Source organism: Rhinatrema bivittatum, chromosome 3, assembly GCF_901001135.1.
Source record: "Rhinatrema bivittatum chromosome 3, aRhiBiv1.1, whole genome shotgun sequence".
In the NCBI taxonomy this organism is placed as follows: Eukaryota; Metazoa; Chordata; class Amphibia; order Gymnophiona; family Rhinatrematidae; genus Rhinatrema; species Rhinatrema bivittatum.
The window spans coordinates 18,976,401-18,995,503 of record NC_042617.1 but is presented as its reverse complement, the minus strand read 5'-3'; the positions used below and the strand labels follow the sequence as shown (position 1 = coordinate 18,995,503).

At 46.0% G+C, this 19,103-nt stretch overlaps 1 protein-coding gene across 1 annotated transcript in view; it reads left to right on the top strand.

Moving 5' to 3' along the window:
* The window catches only part of MOCS1 (molybdenum cofactor synthesis 1), a 103,202-nt gene that overhangs the window by 47,559 nt on the left and 36,540 nt on the right, over positions 1-19,103 (top strand). Inside the window, 3 exon segments of the mRNA XM_029592933.1 lie at positions 5,632-5,743; positions 6,582-6,694; positions 7,733-7,843. Of these exon segments, the coding sequence (XP_029448793.1) occupies positions 5,632-5,743; positions 6,582-6,694; positions 7,733-7,843 (336 nt within the window).

Below are 19,103 nucleotides of genomic sequence, written 5' to 3'. Positions count from 1 at the left end.
CAGGTCACAAGTGCCCATCAGATCCCCAAAAGTGATGTGTTTCTTGTATCTCACTCCCAGGGATAAACACGAGACTTCCCAAGTCTCCATGAGTCTCTGTTCAGTATTTTACAGTAAATTACAAGAGCATGTATATTTTATACTAACAAAAACTGCCTGGTTGTCTGGTCCATAACAGCTATAAATTTGAACATTGAACAAAAGATAAACAGTAATATTATTTTATTTTTTGAGTAATGAAAAGAAAGCATATAGGAACTTGGGGAGCCTATCTATAAACTACATTGACAGTATGTGAGATGTCACTCGTTGCTGACCTCTAGAAAGAGCTAAATAGTGATTGTTACAGAAGAAGATTAAAGAGCACTGGTTCCAGTATGGATTCCTGGGGCACTTCACTATTTACTCTCCTCTCTTGAGAGAACTGACCAGTTAGTCTTATTCTCCGTTTCCTGTCTTTTAACCAGTTCACAATCCACAACAATGGTGTAGCCATGGGTGGGTCATCATCCACCCATTTAGGGCTCAGGCTCATGCAATTCGAGCTGCCTTACAATGGCAGAAGAGATCTGCAGGCTGGCCACCACAGATCCCATCCTGCAGCAGCCAAAGGAGAAAGCTGCCACAGACCCCATCCCACAGCAGATGAAAAAGTGGGGTCTGGTAATGTCTGAATTGGGAGCCTGTGTGTGGGAATGGGAGCCTTTGATTGCGTAAGTGTGTGTATTGGAATGGGAGCCTTTGATTGCGTTTGTGTGTATTGGAATGGGAGCCTTTGATTGCGTTTGTGTGTATTGGAATGGGAGCCTTTGAGTTCATGACCAAGGCAGTCTGAGAGCATGTGGCAGCCCCTCTATGTGTGCACGTGGCAGTGGGTGTGAATGGGCGGCCACCTACACATATGTGTGACAGCCTGAGAGATGGGACTTGGCAGACACAGCATGTTAGCAAAACATTCCCAGTGTTGCTTGGGTTGTGTGGTTCACAACTGATGTTTCAAAACAAAACAAAAGTGGAAAGATAAATATTCTTTTCACGTATTAATAAATTAAGAGAAGAGCCTGTGTGTGTGTGTGTGTGTGTGTGTGAGAGAGACCCTCTGTGTGTGGGTACCTGAGAGACAGGGCTTCGAAGACAGAGCATGTTTTCTTTGCACACTGCACCTTCCACTATTCAGGGTGCCACCTGGTGGCCACAGTCAGACACCACAGTGTGATTGACACAAGACTTTAATACTATATATGTACAGTAGTTTGTAAAAGCATTTGACCCTCTTAAAATATCGGCAGATTTGTGTGGATTACAAATTAAAATTACACAGATTGTTCCAGGCAGATTAAATTTAATGTGGATAAGTGCAAGGTGTTGCATATAGGGAAAAATAACCCTTGCAGTAGTTACACGATGTTAGGTTCCATATTAGGAGCTACCACCCAGGAAAGAGATCTAGGCAGCATAATGGATAATACTTTAAAATCATCGGCTCAGTGTGCTGCAGGAGTCAAAAAAGCAAACAGAATGTTAGGAATTATTAGGAAGGGAATGGTTAATAAAACAGAAAATGTCATAATGCCTCTGTATCGCTCCATGGTGAGACCGCACCTTGAATACTGTGTACAATTCTGGTCACCACATCTCAAAAAAGATATTGCCCTAACAATTGGTTTGTAATTGACCTCTATCCATGAATCATTGTAAAAAGGATCAGCTTTTTTGGATAAAAGAGCCCCTAGTTCCAGTACCATTGGTCACACTGTGAAAGAAAAAATGAAGACCAAAGAGCATTCTAGGGAAACTGAAGATAAAGTTATAGATATGCACAGGAAGGAAAAGGCTACAGAATAATATCCAGGTGCTTGGATATCCCAGTGAGCACTGCTGGATCAATTGTGAGGAAATGGAAGCTGCTTCGTACCACCCAGACACTGTCTAGACAAGGCCGTCCCTCAGAACTCAGCATCAGAGCAAGGAGGAGACTTGTGAGGGAAGCCCCAGAGAGGGCAACGATCACTTTGAAGGAGCTGCAGGGTTCAGAGGCTGAGATAGGAGTGGAGGTTCACCGGTCAACCATATCAAGAGCTCTGCATACAACTGGCCTGCATGGGAGAGTGGCTAGAAAGGAGCCATTACTGAAGAAAATCCTCATCAAAGCACATCTAGAGTGACCCAGCTAAAAAGGGGGGTAAGGTTTTCTGGTCAGATGGGACAAAAATGGAGCTTTTTGGCCAAAATTCAAAACGCACTGTGTGGCTCAAAGCTAACGCTGGCCGTTCCCCAGCAAACACCATCCCAGCAGTAGAGTATGGGGGTGGCAGCATCCCTTTGTGGACATGTTCTTCCTCAGTTAAAATTGAAGGACGGATGGATGGTGCACATACAGGGAGATCCTGTAAGACAATCTGCTTCAGTCTGCTCAAAAAACTAAAACCTGGGAGAAAGTTCACCTTTCAGCAGGAAAATGATCCCAAGCACGAGGGCAAAGCAACACAGGAGGGGTTGAACAATAAAAAGCTGAAAGTTCTCCCATGGCCAAGCCAAAGTCCAGATCACAATCCAATCGAGAATCTGTGGCTCTCTTTGAAAATTGCAGTCCATAAGCGTCATCCGACCAACCTGAAGAACCTGGAGCAAACGTGCCAGGAAGAATGGGCCCAAACCCCTCCCAAACAGTGCGCCAAGCTGATAGAGACTCACCCCAACAGACTTTACACTGTTATTGCAGCAAAAGGTGGTTCTGCGAAGCGTTAGTCTGAAGGGGTTGAATACTTATGCAAGCAGCATTTTTCAGTTTGTAATTTTATTTTACCAAAAATGCAGAGAAATAATGAACTGTGATTTTTGAAATTTTACTTTAAGAGCATACTAGATGGCAATAAAGATACTGTCTGGAACAGTCTGTATAGGTATTTGTAATCCATACAAGTCTGCTGACCTTTTAGGAGGGTTGAATACTTTTGCAAACCCCACTGTTTGTATAGCTCTCTCTCTCTCTCTCTCTCTCTCTCTCTCTCTCTCTCTCTCTCTATATCTATATATATATATATATATATATAGATATAGAGAGAGAGACAGACATTTGTGCAAGTTATTGTTCCTTACTGATACGTCGGTAGGGGGTCTGCCCTCAGGTAAGCTTTGTTTTAATGCCTTATGTTGGTTCAGGGTTTGGCCCTGTAAGATCTCTTCCTCCCAGTACACCTGTGTGCACACCCTGTTCATTTCAGACTCCCTCGTGTCTTCCTCCTCCAGGCCCTCTCATATTTTCCTCCCTGTGATGAGACCACGTGGTTAGTGTGTGTCTGCTCTAAGACTTCTCAGCCTCTTCCTGCTTAAAACTGCTTAGTTCTTTGCCTGCCCAGTTATCCCACAGCACAGGATATGTGTTTTTTCCTGGAGCAGAGGTCCCATGGTCACCACCCTGTGGGCCAGTGCCATGTTTCCCATCAGGTGTGTCCCAGGAACGTCAGCCCTGGGCTCTGTTCCTAGCACCGCACAGCAGCAGCAGCAGGAGACACCAGCGCAGGCTCTGTAACTTGCAGGCGCCCCTTTCTGAGAGCGTCTGCAATCTTCCTGGCTACAGCACGAGCCCCGGGGCGTGGTGATTAATGGGCAGCGTGCAGGGCATGGATAAGCACCTCCTCACCTTCCCTGTCCTGTCCCCAGGCCGAGTGAGGTGGGGAGAGCAGGCCCCGAGCACTGGAAATGGCTCACTTTGGGGGCCGATGCAATACAGTCCGCTCAGCTTTTTTTTTTTTTTGTAATTAACTGTTTATTCACAGAGTATCAAAAGAACGGTCCACAACAAAATTTACAGAAAAAAACGAATCTTTAAAAAACAGGACGAGTGCCCTGTTTTTAACCCGTGGTTGGACGGGTGTCCACACTATAAGGGGATTATTATCTGTACTTATCTAAATAAGTTGTTTTGTTACCGCATTTTACTGTTTTAATGTTTTTTGGATTTCAGCTATTATTATACTGTTATATGTACAACGCAATTCCGTATTTTTCGTTCTATGTACACGACGTGATATCTCTGATGAGCGGCGGTATATAAAAACCAATAAATAAATAAATAGTGCGTCCAAAACGCGCGTCCAACCCCCCCGCGAAACTAATAGCATTCATCACGTGCAAATGCATGTTTATGAGGCTATTAGCTATTCTCCCCAGATCCAAAAAAAAAATGTGCACCCGACCTGCACATTTTTACGCTCGGAAATTAATACCTGCCCAGAGCAAGCGTTAATTTCTGAGCAGTCCAAAAAAGTGTACAGAAAAGCAGAAAATTCTTCTTTTCTGTACATCCCCTGACTTAATATCCTGGTGATATTAAGTCGGAGGAACCAAAAAAAAAAAAAGTGTTGCTGGCAGTCGGTTAGGGACAATGGACGCTCGTAAAATTGTGCATCCGTTTTCCTAACCTGCACCGACAGCCACCTCTCCTGTGCGCCCGCTGCTGAGGAGTCGCTGGGGGTGTCCCTAGGACCCCCTCGTTTAAATATTCAGTCTTGGGCCCAGGAGAGGTTCCTGGGCGCTCGACACTGAGCGCCCGTTTCACGCGATGATTTTTTTTTTTTTTGCATCGGGCCCCTTTGAGTGTTGGGAGTAACAGCAGCAATGAAGGAGATTTGGCAGTCACATGCAGTAGCCAAGGCAACTGATCCGGCTCCATGCACCACACCGACCTCTCAGTCATCCCGCACCTGTATAGAGAGGGAACTGGTCCATGCTGACAGATTCATGGGTCTCTCCAACCCCTCTCCCCCCACCCACCTTCTGTTTTAATATGTGGAGGAGCAGCTGGTGGGACTCTCAGTGCTTCCCTAACTCCTCTGCCTGAGCTGTCGCCGTGTCCGCACCGCTTGCTCCCTGGAGGGTGGTCTGTCGCACGCTTTTTTGTTAACGCAGGTTTGCCCTGGTCTTTTAGATGCTGAGGAAACATTTGGTCTTCTGCCGACACGGAAGGAATCCTTACGGGTCTGAAAGGGTTCACTGCAGTTACAATGTGGGAGAATAGCTAAGGCTGTGATGCGGAGTCAGAATGGAAGCCGAGGAGGGCCGAAGCCTTCAGCAGAGTGTGAACAGTGTGCCTTGCCTGCTGGATGAGACCGGCGTGTGTCCGGTCACCGTGACGCGTTTATCTGAGATCTCTGGGGCTGAGCTGGATGTGTCACGGTGACCAGAGGCAGCTTGGTGCCGCGCAGGATACGGTGTGTACACCATGCTGAAAGATTTTGGCGCCTCAGCATTAGTGTGCATTATTTTTCACTTAGAGCTGCAGGTTAACCCTTTCAGATCTGTAAGGGTTCCTTCCTTCCCAAACTTTTCTCGTGTCCTGGTCAGCTCTTATCTCCAGAGACCTTTACAGGATTCTTCCTTGTCGCATGTGACGCTGCTCCTTTCGCTTTCTCCTGGACACTCACTTATGGGGAAGGGAGAGGGGGGTGTTGCATGGCGTTTTTGGTCCATTCTAGTCTGCATTGTCCTAACTACGCCTGCCTGAACCGCTGCCTCTACCAGCAGCCTTGCAGCCAAGAAACCGGGGTGCGCGTGTGTGCATCATGAGTTGCTCTGCCGTGGGAGTTGCAGAATGTTCTGGTTTCTAGCCCCCCTTCTCTCTGTTTGCAGGTGAACTGTGTGGTAATGAGGGGCCTGAACGAGGACGAGCTGCTGGACTTCGTGGGGCTGACGCGGGAGCAGCCTCTGGAGATCCGCTTCATAGAGTACATGCCTTTCGATGGTAAGAGTGTGAGAGACAGAGGGAGAGAAAGGTAGGAGCAGTGCGGCTCCTTAACATCTCAAGTGGGGGAGACTGCAAGGCCAGGCCACTCCGGCAGGTTTCCATCCAGCTTTCTTGTGGGGGAAAAGACGTGCGAGAGAGAGCGGCCTCCCTCACGTCAGCCCTTCCTTCCGTACAGGCCTCGGGGATCGCAGAGGTTATAGATTTAGTGACCCACGCACACCCGTACACCTTGGAGCAGAGCCAGGCTTCAGGCCTGTCTGGTACACACCGGGTCCCAATGTCAACCCCACCTCACACAAAAATTAAAAAAAAGTACAAATCAGTCCATGGAAGAACAGGCCTGGAAGTGGGATCTTGCAACAGAGCCGATGCGTAATCTGTGGGCGCCCCACGCGATATTGTTTCAGTATTAGGATCTGTATGGCACATCCGTACTATATATCAGCTTAACAGCAGCCAGGCAGCACAGGCCGGGGGGACCCGATGCACTGTGTAGCCTTCCTCTCTAACTTTTTTATCCTCTTTTTTTTTTTTTTTCCCCCCCAACCTCCTCGTCTTCCTGTTATCACTTGAAATGACTTCAGAGTCTTAGCTCATATTATATGCCCTGTCCGTGTTGTCGTATTGCCTGGCGCTGCTTTACGTGACACGCGGAGTAGAATCCAGGCCCGGGGGGGTTTGTTTGCCCCCTCCCCTGGTGTGGCACTGCAGAGTTGCTGCGCTGTCCCTGAGCCGCTAGCACTGGGCCGGATTCAGGCCCTGCTGGTTTTGAGTCAGCACAGAAGAGCTGGGGCGGCTTCCGGCGAATTTTAAAGTCCAATCCTTTCCTTCCAAGGCAATAAGTGGAACTTCAGGAAGATGGTGAGCTTCCAGGAGATGCTGGACACCGTCAAGCAGAGGTGGCCCGACCTGGAAAGGCTGCCCACCGAGAGCTCCAGCACGTCCAAGGTGGGTCACGCTCGGCTTCTCTGCCGCGCTCGCCCACCGTTCACCTGCTGGGTCCAGGCCCAGCGGGGTTACACCGCGCCGCTTGCCCTGCTCCGCCGGGGTTGCACGCATAAAGTCGATCCAGTCAGTCAAACGGGGCCCAGAAGGACGCGTTGGTGGCGTGAGGTCGCCCGACTGCACGGGAAAGATTCAATTAACGCAGCAGCGCGAGGTGAGGTTGCTCTCTTTCTTTTTTCCTTTTTGTCATGCTGCGCCATTAATTGAATATTTCTTGGGCAGTCTGGTGGCCCTGGCGCCGCACGCTCCTTTCCTCACACAACTTAATTGGGGGTTTCGTGATGCGTGTGCACCGGGGTGCGCCTCTTGGCTATTGTTTTTGCCGTAATTAGATGAATTTGTATGTTAACGCTCTCTGACTAATTGCATTTCTTTTCAGCTTTAATGAACTCATCTCTGCTGCCTTTGTACTAATTATTTTTTGATGAATTTGGCCACTTAGGTAGTAACTTAAGGCCTCTTCGGTTTGTCTGCTTCCCGGTCTTTTAACCTCACTCACCACATGTTTCTGGGCAGCGGAGGCGGGGGGAAGCGGTTGGAGATTCATGTTTTCCGATTTGATTCATTATTTCTGTTCACCCCGTATAGCTTTCTGGTTTCTTGCATGACACACTGGGATCTAAATATAGGCAGAAGTATATTCTCTCTCTCCTTTCCATCTATTTTCCTACTTGCCTCATTAATGCCTTTTCACGTCCTTTCTGAAATAACTTGGGCCCAGCGCTGCGAGCGTTTAGCAGCTTGTTAAATCATCAGTCCGAGCGTCTTTCTGAATCCCTGCCGCCGTTAGCTGTTTGTTTTGGATTTTTACGCTGAGTGGTTTGGAGCAGAAAACCAGGCCTGCTGATGAGTTATGACGGCAAGTTCAAAAGTAAACTACTGCTCTGAATCCATTCGTTTCAGTTCTGGAAAAAATGTGACAAGGATGGTGCCTCATGTGCAGTGATTTATTCTTTCTTTTTTCCCTTCTGGATACTGCAGGCTTACAAGGTGCCAGGCTTCCAAGGTCACATTGGGTTTATCACATCCATGTCCGAACACTTCTGTGGTTCCTGCAACAGGCTGCGGATTACGGCTGATGGGAACCTTAAGGTAGGTGGACATGTCCTGTAGACTACTTATCCAACCAACTGCCCTCATCTCACGTCAGATGGGGTCTGTGTCGCTCATACTGGGAAGAGAGCACTGTGTGCTGGCCATAGCACGTCCGACCTTGTGCTCATAAAGAAGCAGCCTGTTAGCCAGTGGTAGTGGTGTGCACTCTTGTGTAACTCCTTTGCAGGATTGGGATTTGGCAGAGGGGGAGGAGAAAAAGCTTCCTCTTCGTTCAGCAGGGCCAGTCCAGACCAATGGGTTATGCATGCCGACCAGCAGATGGAGACAGAGATCAATGGGCTCGTTGATGTCACTCCTTATGTAACCTGCCGGTATTCTCTGTCTCCGGCAGATGGTGGGCAAGCGTTCCGTGCTGAGAATTATGGCCTGGTTAGGCCGGGTGAAGAGAGAGATTTTGGTGGGCGGCTCCTGAGGTGAAAGACATGTTCTCCCTCCCTCAGTTGAGAATAACTCTGGACTAGGAGAGGGTTCCTTAGGAGAGCACCTGGTAAGGTGACATCTGAATCTCCCTCCCTCAGTTGAGCAAATCTGAGGCTAGGGAGGCTACTAGTTTAATTGTACTGGTCCCCCTCTTCTCTGACTGGAATAGTAACTCTTTAAAAAAAAAACAAAGGGGGGTGGGTGGGAACTGCAGGAGCTTTGCATAGGCTGCCATAAAGTTCAAACCCTGTCTTCCTCCCCGACAAACACAAGATCAGAGGGTTGGGATCTATGGGAGACGTAGGCCATCGAAGCTGAGTATTCTGGGTGAATTGTGCAGTTGGTGTTTGTTCTGCTTCTCTTCTTCTGCCCCGGCCATGGTGCCGAGTTTCCCGAGGCAGAGTGAAATGGCCTCTCTGGCTGTTGAATGTGGAATAAGAACATAAGAAAATGCCATACTGGGTCAGACCAAGGGTCCATCAAGCCCAGCATCCTGTTTCCAACAGAGGCCAATCCAGGCCACAAGAACCTGACAAGTACCCAAAAACTAAGTCTATTCCATGTAACCATTGCTAATGGCAGTGGCTATTCTCTAAGTGAACTTAATAGCAGGTAATGGACTTCTCCTCCACGAACTTATCCAATCCTTTTTTAAACACAGCTATACTAACTGCACTAACCACATCCTCTGGCAACAAATTCCAGAGTTTAATTCTGCGTTGAGTAAAAAAGAACTTTCTCCAATTAGTTTTAAATGTGCCACATGCTAACTTCATGGAGTGCCCCCTAGTCTTTCTACTATCCGAAAGAGTTAATAACTGATTCACATCTACCCGTTCTAGACCTCTCATGATTTTAAACACCTCTATCATATCCCCCCTCAGTCGTCTCTTCTCTTTTGCGAGGGATGTGCAAGCTGCTTCTTGGGGGTGCTTTTAAATTGTTCGGGCCCTGTTTAGATGCCAGCCAGTTTTGTTTTCGCTGCTGTGGGGGGAGGGCCTTCTCAGCGGGACGTGTTGAATTGCAGGTTCCCACTGGGGAATTGACCACCGTGGCAGAAACAGTGGTCATGTTAGGCCCACAGAGAGCAGACAAGGAGCCATGACCTCCTTTTCCTCTCCCTGAGGTGTGGGAAGCCAGTTTGGATACCCTTCCATTTCTCTGTCCCCCTTCTAAAGGCGGGGCAGTCCAGTTAGTCTGTCTCTGCCAGGAGGCAGACTCCGTGATGGGGTCGGCGGCGTTTCAGTTCCCCCACCGGCAGGATCGGTGGCCATGCCGAGGTGCAGGGTCTCCCTTTCTCCTTCCCGTGGACGCAGGTCCTCTTGGACAGATGGTAGCAATTCTCCCGCTCCTGCTTTGCCGTTTTTAGGGCAGCTTGGGAATCCGCTATGCCCCACAGTGTAGATCTTGATGATTATGTAAAGCAGTCTGTGGGGAAGTGATTTCGTGCCAGGATCCACTACACAACACGTATACCGTTCTGGAGAAGAGACATTTAGAGACCTAAATGATGATGATGTCTTTGAAAGTTCCCTGAAGGATCTTTAGGTGCATGGGAGCGAGTGAAGGCTGCACGTCCTCCAGAAAAGGATGGTCTTCCATGGTGAGCCTCTGCCAGGTCTCTTTTTGGATTCTCAGCCTATTTTCTGGTGAAAGTGTGGCTCAGGCCAGTTAAAACGAGATCGATAGCTGGCACCCTTAGTTCCTGGTCTCTGTGCTCCTTATTTATCAGTGCCCACAGAGCTCACTGGATTAGAGTCACATACACAGTTTTTATCCTTTGGATATTGTGGTAGATAATTCAGCAGAGGCTTCTCCTTTACAGTAGATCATATTACGGTCTTCACTGGCAGCCTTCCGAGTCCTCCTCACTTCATAAGTCCCTGAAGGGTTTGATGGATACTGTATGGGTGTACCCAGATGGGAATTACAAGAGCAGCCAGTTGCTGGACAAGTGGTATACCTTAGTTCCTTAGAGAAGGGATAACATTCCCCAAGGGTGGAGCCCTTAGTCTAATCAATCACTAGAAAGGCAACAATCTTGGTAGCGGAAGCTGTTGCATTTACAAATTCTACAGTAAGATAGAATCCATCTTTAAATTTTTGAGACTATTAGCATGGCGCTGCTGATAGTTGCAGCTGTGTAGATCTGTTTTTTTGTAGCATCATCTCCCATCCAAGGTAGTGGCTGGGAGGCTTCCTTAGCTGCATTTGGGTCTGCAGTCTCCATAGATAAGATAGCTTGATAAAAAGATCAGATCCAAAGATCCAGCTCATTCTCCGCTGCCCCGAAAAAGATTTTGAGTCTCCTAGAAGCTTGGGCAAAACAGAAATATTTGTACTCTGAGATCCAGGACCTTTGTAGTTATATCTTCCTTTCATCAATCAAAGAAGGGGCTGAGGGAGGATCTGCGGGGTCAGAATCCTCTCGAGGTATTTGAAGGCCCTATCTCCAGTTTCTAGAAATAGGTGGCTTCCTGTCACATGTCTCTCGATACTGAACCCAAGTTTTATCACAACAGTTGGTCTTAGACTTTACGAGATGGGTATCCCCTGGAATTCTCCTGGCCCTTTATTATTTTCTGTCTCATTACGGATCCCCCACATCTCTCTGTCAGGAAGGGAGATGTGTAAGAATAATCCTTGGGGCGATCTCAAGTTGAATGAGGAGGTACCAGTTCCAAGGCACTACAGATGATTGGGTCGTTATTCCGTCTGCCTTATGATTACAGAGAAGGAAGAGTCCTTCCTTTTCTTCAGAACGGCAGTCTGTGGTTATGTCTGTGACACAGTGGTGTAGCCTCCAGCGCCCGGAGGCCAAATACGTCTGTATTACCTGCCCCGTTTCCCCCCTCCACCATCCTCCTTGTAGAAATGCTTAAGGTCACAGAAAAAGCAGACCTTTTCAAATAACACCCTTTTCTCACCTTCTACCTGTGTGTGGCTGAAAAAAAAAACCCAAAAAGAGGATTCCAGGTGTCCTGGACTCCCCTCGCTATGCCACTGCTGTGATATAGGGAGCATTCCTGACCTCTTTGGGGCTAGCAGAGAACTACTGCCCCTTTCCTAATCACACAATCCTCTGCTCTCGGTTAGCACAAACTGGATTAAGAGACAAAAGTTTGAAATTGGTTTACCTCGTATCTTTCTGACAGTTTTTCAAGTAAAGTCAGGTCCCACTCATTGCAGTAGTGCCCCCATCTTTCTCAGCCACCCTTTGAATCCTCTGTGCAAACGTCTGGCTGGACTCGGAGTACAATATTATTTGTATGCCAAGGACCTACAGTTTTTTATTCCATGTAAAAGTGATGTAAATACTACTCTTGGGTTACTCGCTGTATATTTTACTGCTGAATCTTCATGGCTGGCTCATAATCAGCTGTCTTTAAATGTGGGAAAAATGGAAATATTGTATTTGAATAGACAACCAGGGCTAGCTTTTCCAGCAAAGTTTTGTTTTCAGAGTTGTGAAATTCCTATCATTCAAGAAGAAAGGAACCTTGGAGTGATGATTGAATCTGATCTCTCCTTTAACTCTCACGTTAAATCTTTAGTTAAAAAAAAAAAATCTTATTGGAAATTACATATGTTACACTGATTTAAACCTTATTTAAATCACTCAAATTTTCAAAATGTATTTCATGCTTTAGTGCTTACTAATCTAATTCTTTTTTTCTTGGTGTGGAGGACTATAGATGATACAAAATGCTGCGGCAAAGATATTAAGTGGAACTTCTAAATTTGAGCACATTTCCCCTATCCTAAAATCATTGCGTTGGCTACCAATTGAATTTAGAATTCAGTATAAAACTCTGGTGTTAATCCCACAATGCCTTAAGTCATGATGCTCCTTTGTACATCAATGCATTATTAAATATTCATCGAGCTGTGAGAAACTAAGGTTAGAGAGGCAATGCCTTCTTGATTCCCCAAATCATTGAGCACTCAAGTTGGCAGATTCACGAGATAAACTATTATACGTGGCAGAAGCTTTGATGTGGAATAAGTCAACTTTGACGTTACGAAAGCAGGTATGTCTTAAAACCTTCAAAAAGCAGTTTAAAACATGTTTATTTGAACTCGCCTATTTTTAGAGTTTATTATCCAGTAATTGTTTTCTGAAAAATACAGCAAGCATTAGATAAGTAATTTGTGCTGGTTACAATTTTTTATCTGTTTGTTGATCCATACTTTTAATGATTTCTTTTATTGATTTTAAATATTTTTGTTGAAATTATGTAAGTTTACTTGGAAGCCGCTCAGAACCTTGGATAAGACGACATATTTATTTTAAAAATTTGTAAGAACCTTTTCGAAGGTAATGGTGGTGGCAGCGGCAGCAACATTGTGCAAGAAAGGTATCTTGGTTCACTCATATCAGGACAATGGGTTGGTAAGAGTGCACTCATGTCAGGAGCTCTGAGACTCGATATCTGGGAGTTTTGGCCATTCGACCAACAAGATGGGACATGTTGATCGAATGGATACAGAATTCAGAAGTTGTGTATTCAAATGCAGACATTTGGTTCAGCCAGGAATTCAATGGTATAGTCCTACCTGCAGATTCTCGGTGCCATTGGTCCTAGTGTTGTAGGCGAGGATGCTTATGCATCCTCTTCAAAGGTCCTTACCTTCTAAGTGGAATCCCCAGTCTCAAGCCTATTCCAGGTGTCTAACGTTGCCGGAGTCAGCAAGAGTAAACAGAAATCATTAAGGAGGAGCCAAAGTCCTCAAGTATCGTTGGAGATAGACCTGCCTTTTCCTTGGGTGAAAATGAATTTGGAGGCCTTGTTGACACCTCACGTAGTAGGCATGGACCATGTGCAGGCAGATTACCTAAGTCGCCATGTAGTAGACCTAGGGGAATGGTCTCTCCCTCAAAGTATCTTCACTGTAATTTTCACCAGATAGGGTCTGCTGGACCAGAATCAGATAGCAGCCAGTAAGAATGCGAAGGCGCACAAGTTTTTCAGCCAAAAGAGGGACACTTTTTCACGCGGGCTCAAAGCCCTAACACAGGATTGGCCAATGGAGGCACTTCTGTATGTGTTTCCACGTTGGCCCATGATAGGCAGGGTACTTCAGAGAGTTTCTTGTTGCTAGTTGGTCCAGATTGCCCACATGGATTGTTGTATGTGTACCTTGATCGTATGCTTTGCAGCAGCTCTCTAAGGCTTCCCTCTCGTGAGAAGTTACTGTCCAAGGTCCCAGGTTTCACGAGGTTCTGGATCGATATGTGTCTTATGGTTGGCCCTTGACAGGGCATGTTTAGTAAAGAGTGATAATTTTCAGGATGTGGTGTCCACTCTCCTTTGAGCTAGGATATTTTCCATCTCCCTGTCTTATGCCCCATATGGAGAGTGTTTGAGGATTGGTGCTCCTGGGATCACTTCAGTTCCATTGATTTTTTTTTTTTTTTGCTGGAAAGCCTCTCTAAGGGCTTGGCCCTGAACACATTGAGGGTGCAGGTGGCAGCTCTCTCTTGCTATAAGGGGTGTATTCAAGGTAGACCACTGTCTTCTCATTTCTTGAGGGGTGGAAGTATTTTGGGCCTTCACTTCAAATTCCAGTTCCGCTGTAGGATTTGAATTTAGTTTTTGGCCTTCTTGGCAAGATCTCAGTTTGCTCCTCTGAGGTCGATCTTTCTACAACCGCTTTTTGTGAAGACTGGTTTTTCCTGGTTGCTATTTGCTTGTCTCAGAGGATATTAGAGTTACAGGTGCTTTCTTGTAGGGCACCTTTTCTGTTGGTTACAAAGGGTAAGGTCCACAGTCAATACGGTTCCTTCCTTCCTTCTAAAGGTTGTTTTGGAATTCCATCTCCCTCAGTTGGTCTCCTTACCTTCATTTAGTAAACAGACCAATAACAAGGCCTACTCTTTTCTTTGTCCCTTGGACATGCGAAGACATTTTCATAAGAGAGCAGGACCAGGTTTCCATACATGCCTCTTAGTAAGACAAGACTAGCTCAACACATACATTTGACTTGAAGCTATATGGTCACTCTATGGAAGAAGAAATCAAAAAGTATTGAAAAAATACCTAATTCCGTTGACTTTTGCAGTTTGAGAATTTCAGTTGTGCCATCTCCAAGGGGAACGAATAGACAAGCAGATGGGGTAAGAATGGAAGCTGAAATGGCTTTTCAATTGATGTGTGCCTGAGGTGGAAGGGAGTTCTGAGCATGGAGATAGATTTTTGGTGTCGAGTTGTCATATCTATCCATATCCTTGTCGTATTTCCAAGTCTTACAAGGTTGTGCAAAAGAATTCTAAAATTTGGAATAGCATATTCTGCCAGAACAGCATCCACATGGTTTGCTGGAAAGGCCGAAGTATCAGGAGATCGGATCTGGAAGAGGGCAGCTTGGACTAATTTAAACACACCTGCTGAGCATGACAGACTGGCTGGTTCTCTTTTGATACTTCCTTTGTAAGATGAGTAATTCTGCTTGCACTATTTTCCACCCGATAAGCTATTGCGTTGGTATTTCCCTTGGGCCCAGACTGGAGGGGAAAACCATTACAGATTGGGAATTCACTTCCTGGTATGTTTGTGTGTTGTTTCTCTACACCAGTCTGGGCCTACCCTCCTTAGATACTTTCTTTCTAATATTTTTAGGGTTTTAAATGCATTGGCTATTCTTGGTGCAAACATATTTTTCTAGAAGCTTTCGGGACAATTTTCTGGCAGCTATGAGCAAATAAGATATGCAGCTCATTTTAGACAGTTCTGTGTAGGTGAACTTTCAGCTGAATCTAACTGGTTAGGGTTTCAGCAGAAAATTTACCAAAATCTAGCAGATCAAAATTTGACTGGCTAAGTCCTCTAACCTGCCGTACCAGGCCAATAATCCTCTTTCCTTCCTTCCAGTCGGAAGGAAAGAGGATTACATATATGTGTGTGTGTGTGTGTGTATTTTTTTTTTTTTAGTACCACCCTCAGACCGATCTCTCTCCCACCCAAACAAACAAAAAAGAAAACCTCACTATTAGAGCTCTTCTCCTTCCCATCTGACACAGATTTATTTTAATAAAAAAACCCTCCCCGCTGACAGATCTCCTCCCTCACTGCTATCAAAATAAAAAAAATGCCTGCAGAGGGTCCCCATCCTCCCTCCCTGCTCTTCACTAAAGGATAGCGTGGGGGGGGGGGATCCAGCCCTCCCTCCTGTCTTTATTTTTTGACAGGGAGGCAGACAGGGAGGGGAGGTTTGTCCGCAGGATGTGTATGTACTATGCGTGTATATGAGGAAGGGACAAGAGTTTGTCAGTGGGGCCTCTTAAAAACTATATATATATATATATGATAATTAGGAGAGGAAAAGCAGATTGGCTGTGGGGACTTTAAAATAAATAAAAAAGAGGGAAGTAGAGAGGCCAGCCAGATTCATACCTTCTATTGCAGAACTTAGGTTTAGTAGCTAGCGCTGAAAAATCAGCAATATTTATTTACTCATTCATGTATTTATTGTGATTTCTACAGCTATCTAACCCCCACCCCCGACCTGATACTGCCCTCGGGCCTGCCCAGGATTTCTCTGCTTAATGTTAGCTATCCAGTGAAACCCATCCATTTTCCAAGGATTTGATCTAACCTGCTATCTCCATGTTTGGTTGGCTGGGTCCCTTCTGAAAATTGCCCCCTTTTGAGTTTTAAAACTTCGGGAGAATTCTTAAGCAGAAGAGAACGGGAACAGCTCGGCCAGGCCATGTAAGCAGCAGGAATAGCTGAGTTTCCTTGGTGTCACCCCTGGACTGGTGTGGAGAACTGATTGAATAGGAACGAAGAGAAAAGACAAAATCCTTTGGTGTTCTGTATTCCATTCACGTATGTGAATTCTCCCTTTTCCCCCTCAAGTGAAAATCCCTAAAGCTCCTCTCCTCTCCTCTCCTCACCTTATATTTGCTAATTAATTCATCTCACCAAGGGGCACCATCCAAGCTGAGTCTGTCATGGAAGTTAACAGTGGATTCGCCTGTCCTCAGGATGACTGTTACTGGAGCCGATGTAATAAGATGTGGGTGGCAGAGTGCACTGGAGATCTCTGTGCCGGTTGAGATTTCTTATTTCATACTGAGACCTCTGTGTTTCACTTGTAAGACGTCCTTTTCCCTTGCACTCCATGCACTGATGGGCAGATGGCCGCATAACTCCTGTTGTGCTCTGCAGTTTCTGTCAGCTAGGACTAAAGAGATTAATCTTCCTTGTACCCCAAAGTGAGACCTAGCGTGCAGGCTTCCCCAGTCTCCACACGGTGCTATAATGTTGTAACGGTCTGCATTACTATTGGTCAGGCAGTTGGTGCTTTGGGCTTTCATTGGTTGTACAGACTGACCCAGCCCAGAACTTGACTAGGAGTGCAGAGGAATCTGATCTGTGCCAAGGCCCTGTCCCAGCTCTACACATCCTTGAGAGGGCAGCCCATCATGAACCTTCTCAGGCACTGGGTAAATTAGCATTGTGTATAAATCCTTTTTTTTTTTTTTTTAGCTGTTGCTGTTTGCAAATTACACCTTTTTTCTGTTTGCTGTTCTTGTTATTTATTAAACAACTTTTTAATTTGTTAGCTCTGTCCTGTGACTGCTGACAGTGCCACGAGGCAATTAATCAGGAACCCCGTTGGCTGGGGAAACAACCAGGGTAGGGGCATTGGCACAGGTTCAGGCAGGTCAGTGCAGTGTTTGACCGGACCCTCCAAAAATCCACAGGGTTAACCCTGTGTTAGGTAGGGGAGGCGCAAGATGGCGGACACCCTCTAGTTCGTGACCATAGCCTTCCCTTATCTCGTTTCCTTTAACTTGCTAAAATGGGTGAAAGGAAAGGGAGATCACATTTCCTACATCAAAGCCAACAAAGAGTAGCCCTATTGGACCCCTTGATCATTTGGTGCATTGTGGTGACAGCTGGATGTCTCTGGAGTCAAGCCACTTGGAGGCCTTTCAGAGGACGGTCCCCAGTGGCTCCCAGACTCTTGATACATCTCTGGGCCTGGAGAAGAGGAGGACTGGTGGGTCCCAGTTCAGAAAGGGCTGGAGACTTGGAGCTTGTGTGGTCCCTTTCGGATGATGATGTCACAACTGCAGTTGTGGCTCGATCATAGTTGGAGACCTGCAGAGAAGGAGCCTTGGCTTTACTAATTTTGCCAGAATTGGTGGGTCTCAATGTAGTCAGTTGGTCTGGATGGGAGTATCGATAGGGCCCAGTAGATGTTTGCTTACAGGGGGGAGCAGGGTACCAGGGAGCAGGGAGAGACTGCAAATCTTCTCATTAGAGACTATCTGGCTGGCAATTGAGTGGTTAGGGAAAGAGCTATCTAGACCATCAATATTCGAGGCTTAACCACTTGAGAGAGATGACCAGCCGTTTATGATGTCTTGTTTCCTTTTGCTCTTCTGAGTGTTTCCTGGCTATGTCTACTCTTCCCCCACTGGTTGTGGACTTTTGTAGTATTTCTTTTTATAATATTTATTTATTTATTTATTTCAGATTTTTATATACCGGCATTCGAGACAGCAGTCACATCGTGCTGGTTCACATAAAACAGGGGTGCATAGTAAACATAACTATAACAATGGTGCAGAAAAGGCAGTTACATATAACAGGGTGATAAGAACTTGGCTGAGAAGGAAGAGAAAGGACAGGTTATAATTCACACAGGTAAACGATAGAATATAAGGTTAACCATGGAGTAGTTGGAGAATAGTTAACCATGTTGGAGATTAATTAACCATGGTGTAGTTGGATATTAGGGGTGGCTTGGGGTTGTTCGATCAATTGGCCTCCGGGAAAGCTTGTGTGAATATCCAGGTCTTTAGTCTTTTTTTGAAGGTTGAGATGCATGGTTCTGTTCTGATGTTTGAGGGGATGGAATTCCATAACGGTGGAATGGCTGTAGAGAAAGCCCGGTCTCTTAGTGTGCAGAGTCTGGTGGATTTGGACGGTGGTACCTGTAGCGATCCCTTGTATGCATCTCTTGTCGGTCTTGACGAATTGTGTAGTCGGAGAGGGATCTGTAGGTCCATGGGGGCCAGTTGGTGTATATTTTTGTATGTGGTAAGAATGGCCTTGTATATTATATAGGTATAGGTAGCCAATGGAGGCTCTTTAGAATAGGGGTTATGTGGTCCCTTCTTGTGGTATTTGTCAGAACTCGTGCCGCTGCATTTTGCACCATCTGAAGCGGTTTGGTGTATGAAGCAGGAAGGCCAAGTAGGATGGTGTTACAATAGTCTAATTTTGAAAAAATGATTGCTTGTAGAATAGTTCTGAAATCTTGGGCATGGAAAAGCGGTCTAATTCTTTTCAGCACTTGTAGTTGGTAGAAACAGTCTTTGGTGGTTTTATTAATAGTGGCTTTGAAATTCAGGCGATTATCAATTAGGACTCCTAGGTCTCTCACTTGTGTGATTGTTGGCGTGGCTTGTTGTGCGGAGGTGATGGTGCTGTTTTCTGAGGCGATGAGCAGGAGTTCAGTTTTGCCGGAATTTAATACCAGGTTTAGGCTGGTGAGGAGGAGTTTAATTTTTTGAAGGCATGTATCCCAGTAAGCCAGAGTTTTTGCGAAGGAATCCTTAATGGGTATCAGGACCTGGATATCGTCCGCGTAAAGGAAGTGTTTGAGGTTGAGGTCGGTGAGAAGTTGGCATAACGGTATGAGGTAAATGTTAAAGTAGGAGACAGGGAGGACCCCTGTGGGACTCCTACTGACGACGGGTGTTGAGAGGATTCTTTGTTCTGTATCTTGACCTTGTATCCTCTATTGCTGAGAAATGATATGAACCAAGATAGAGCTGTGCCTGAGATACCTATGGAGG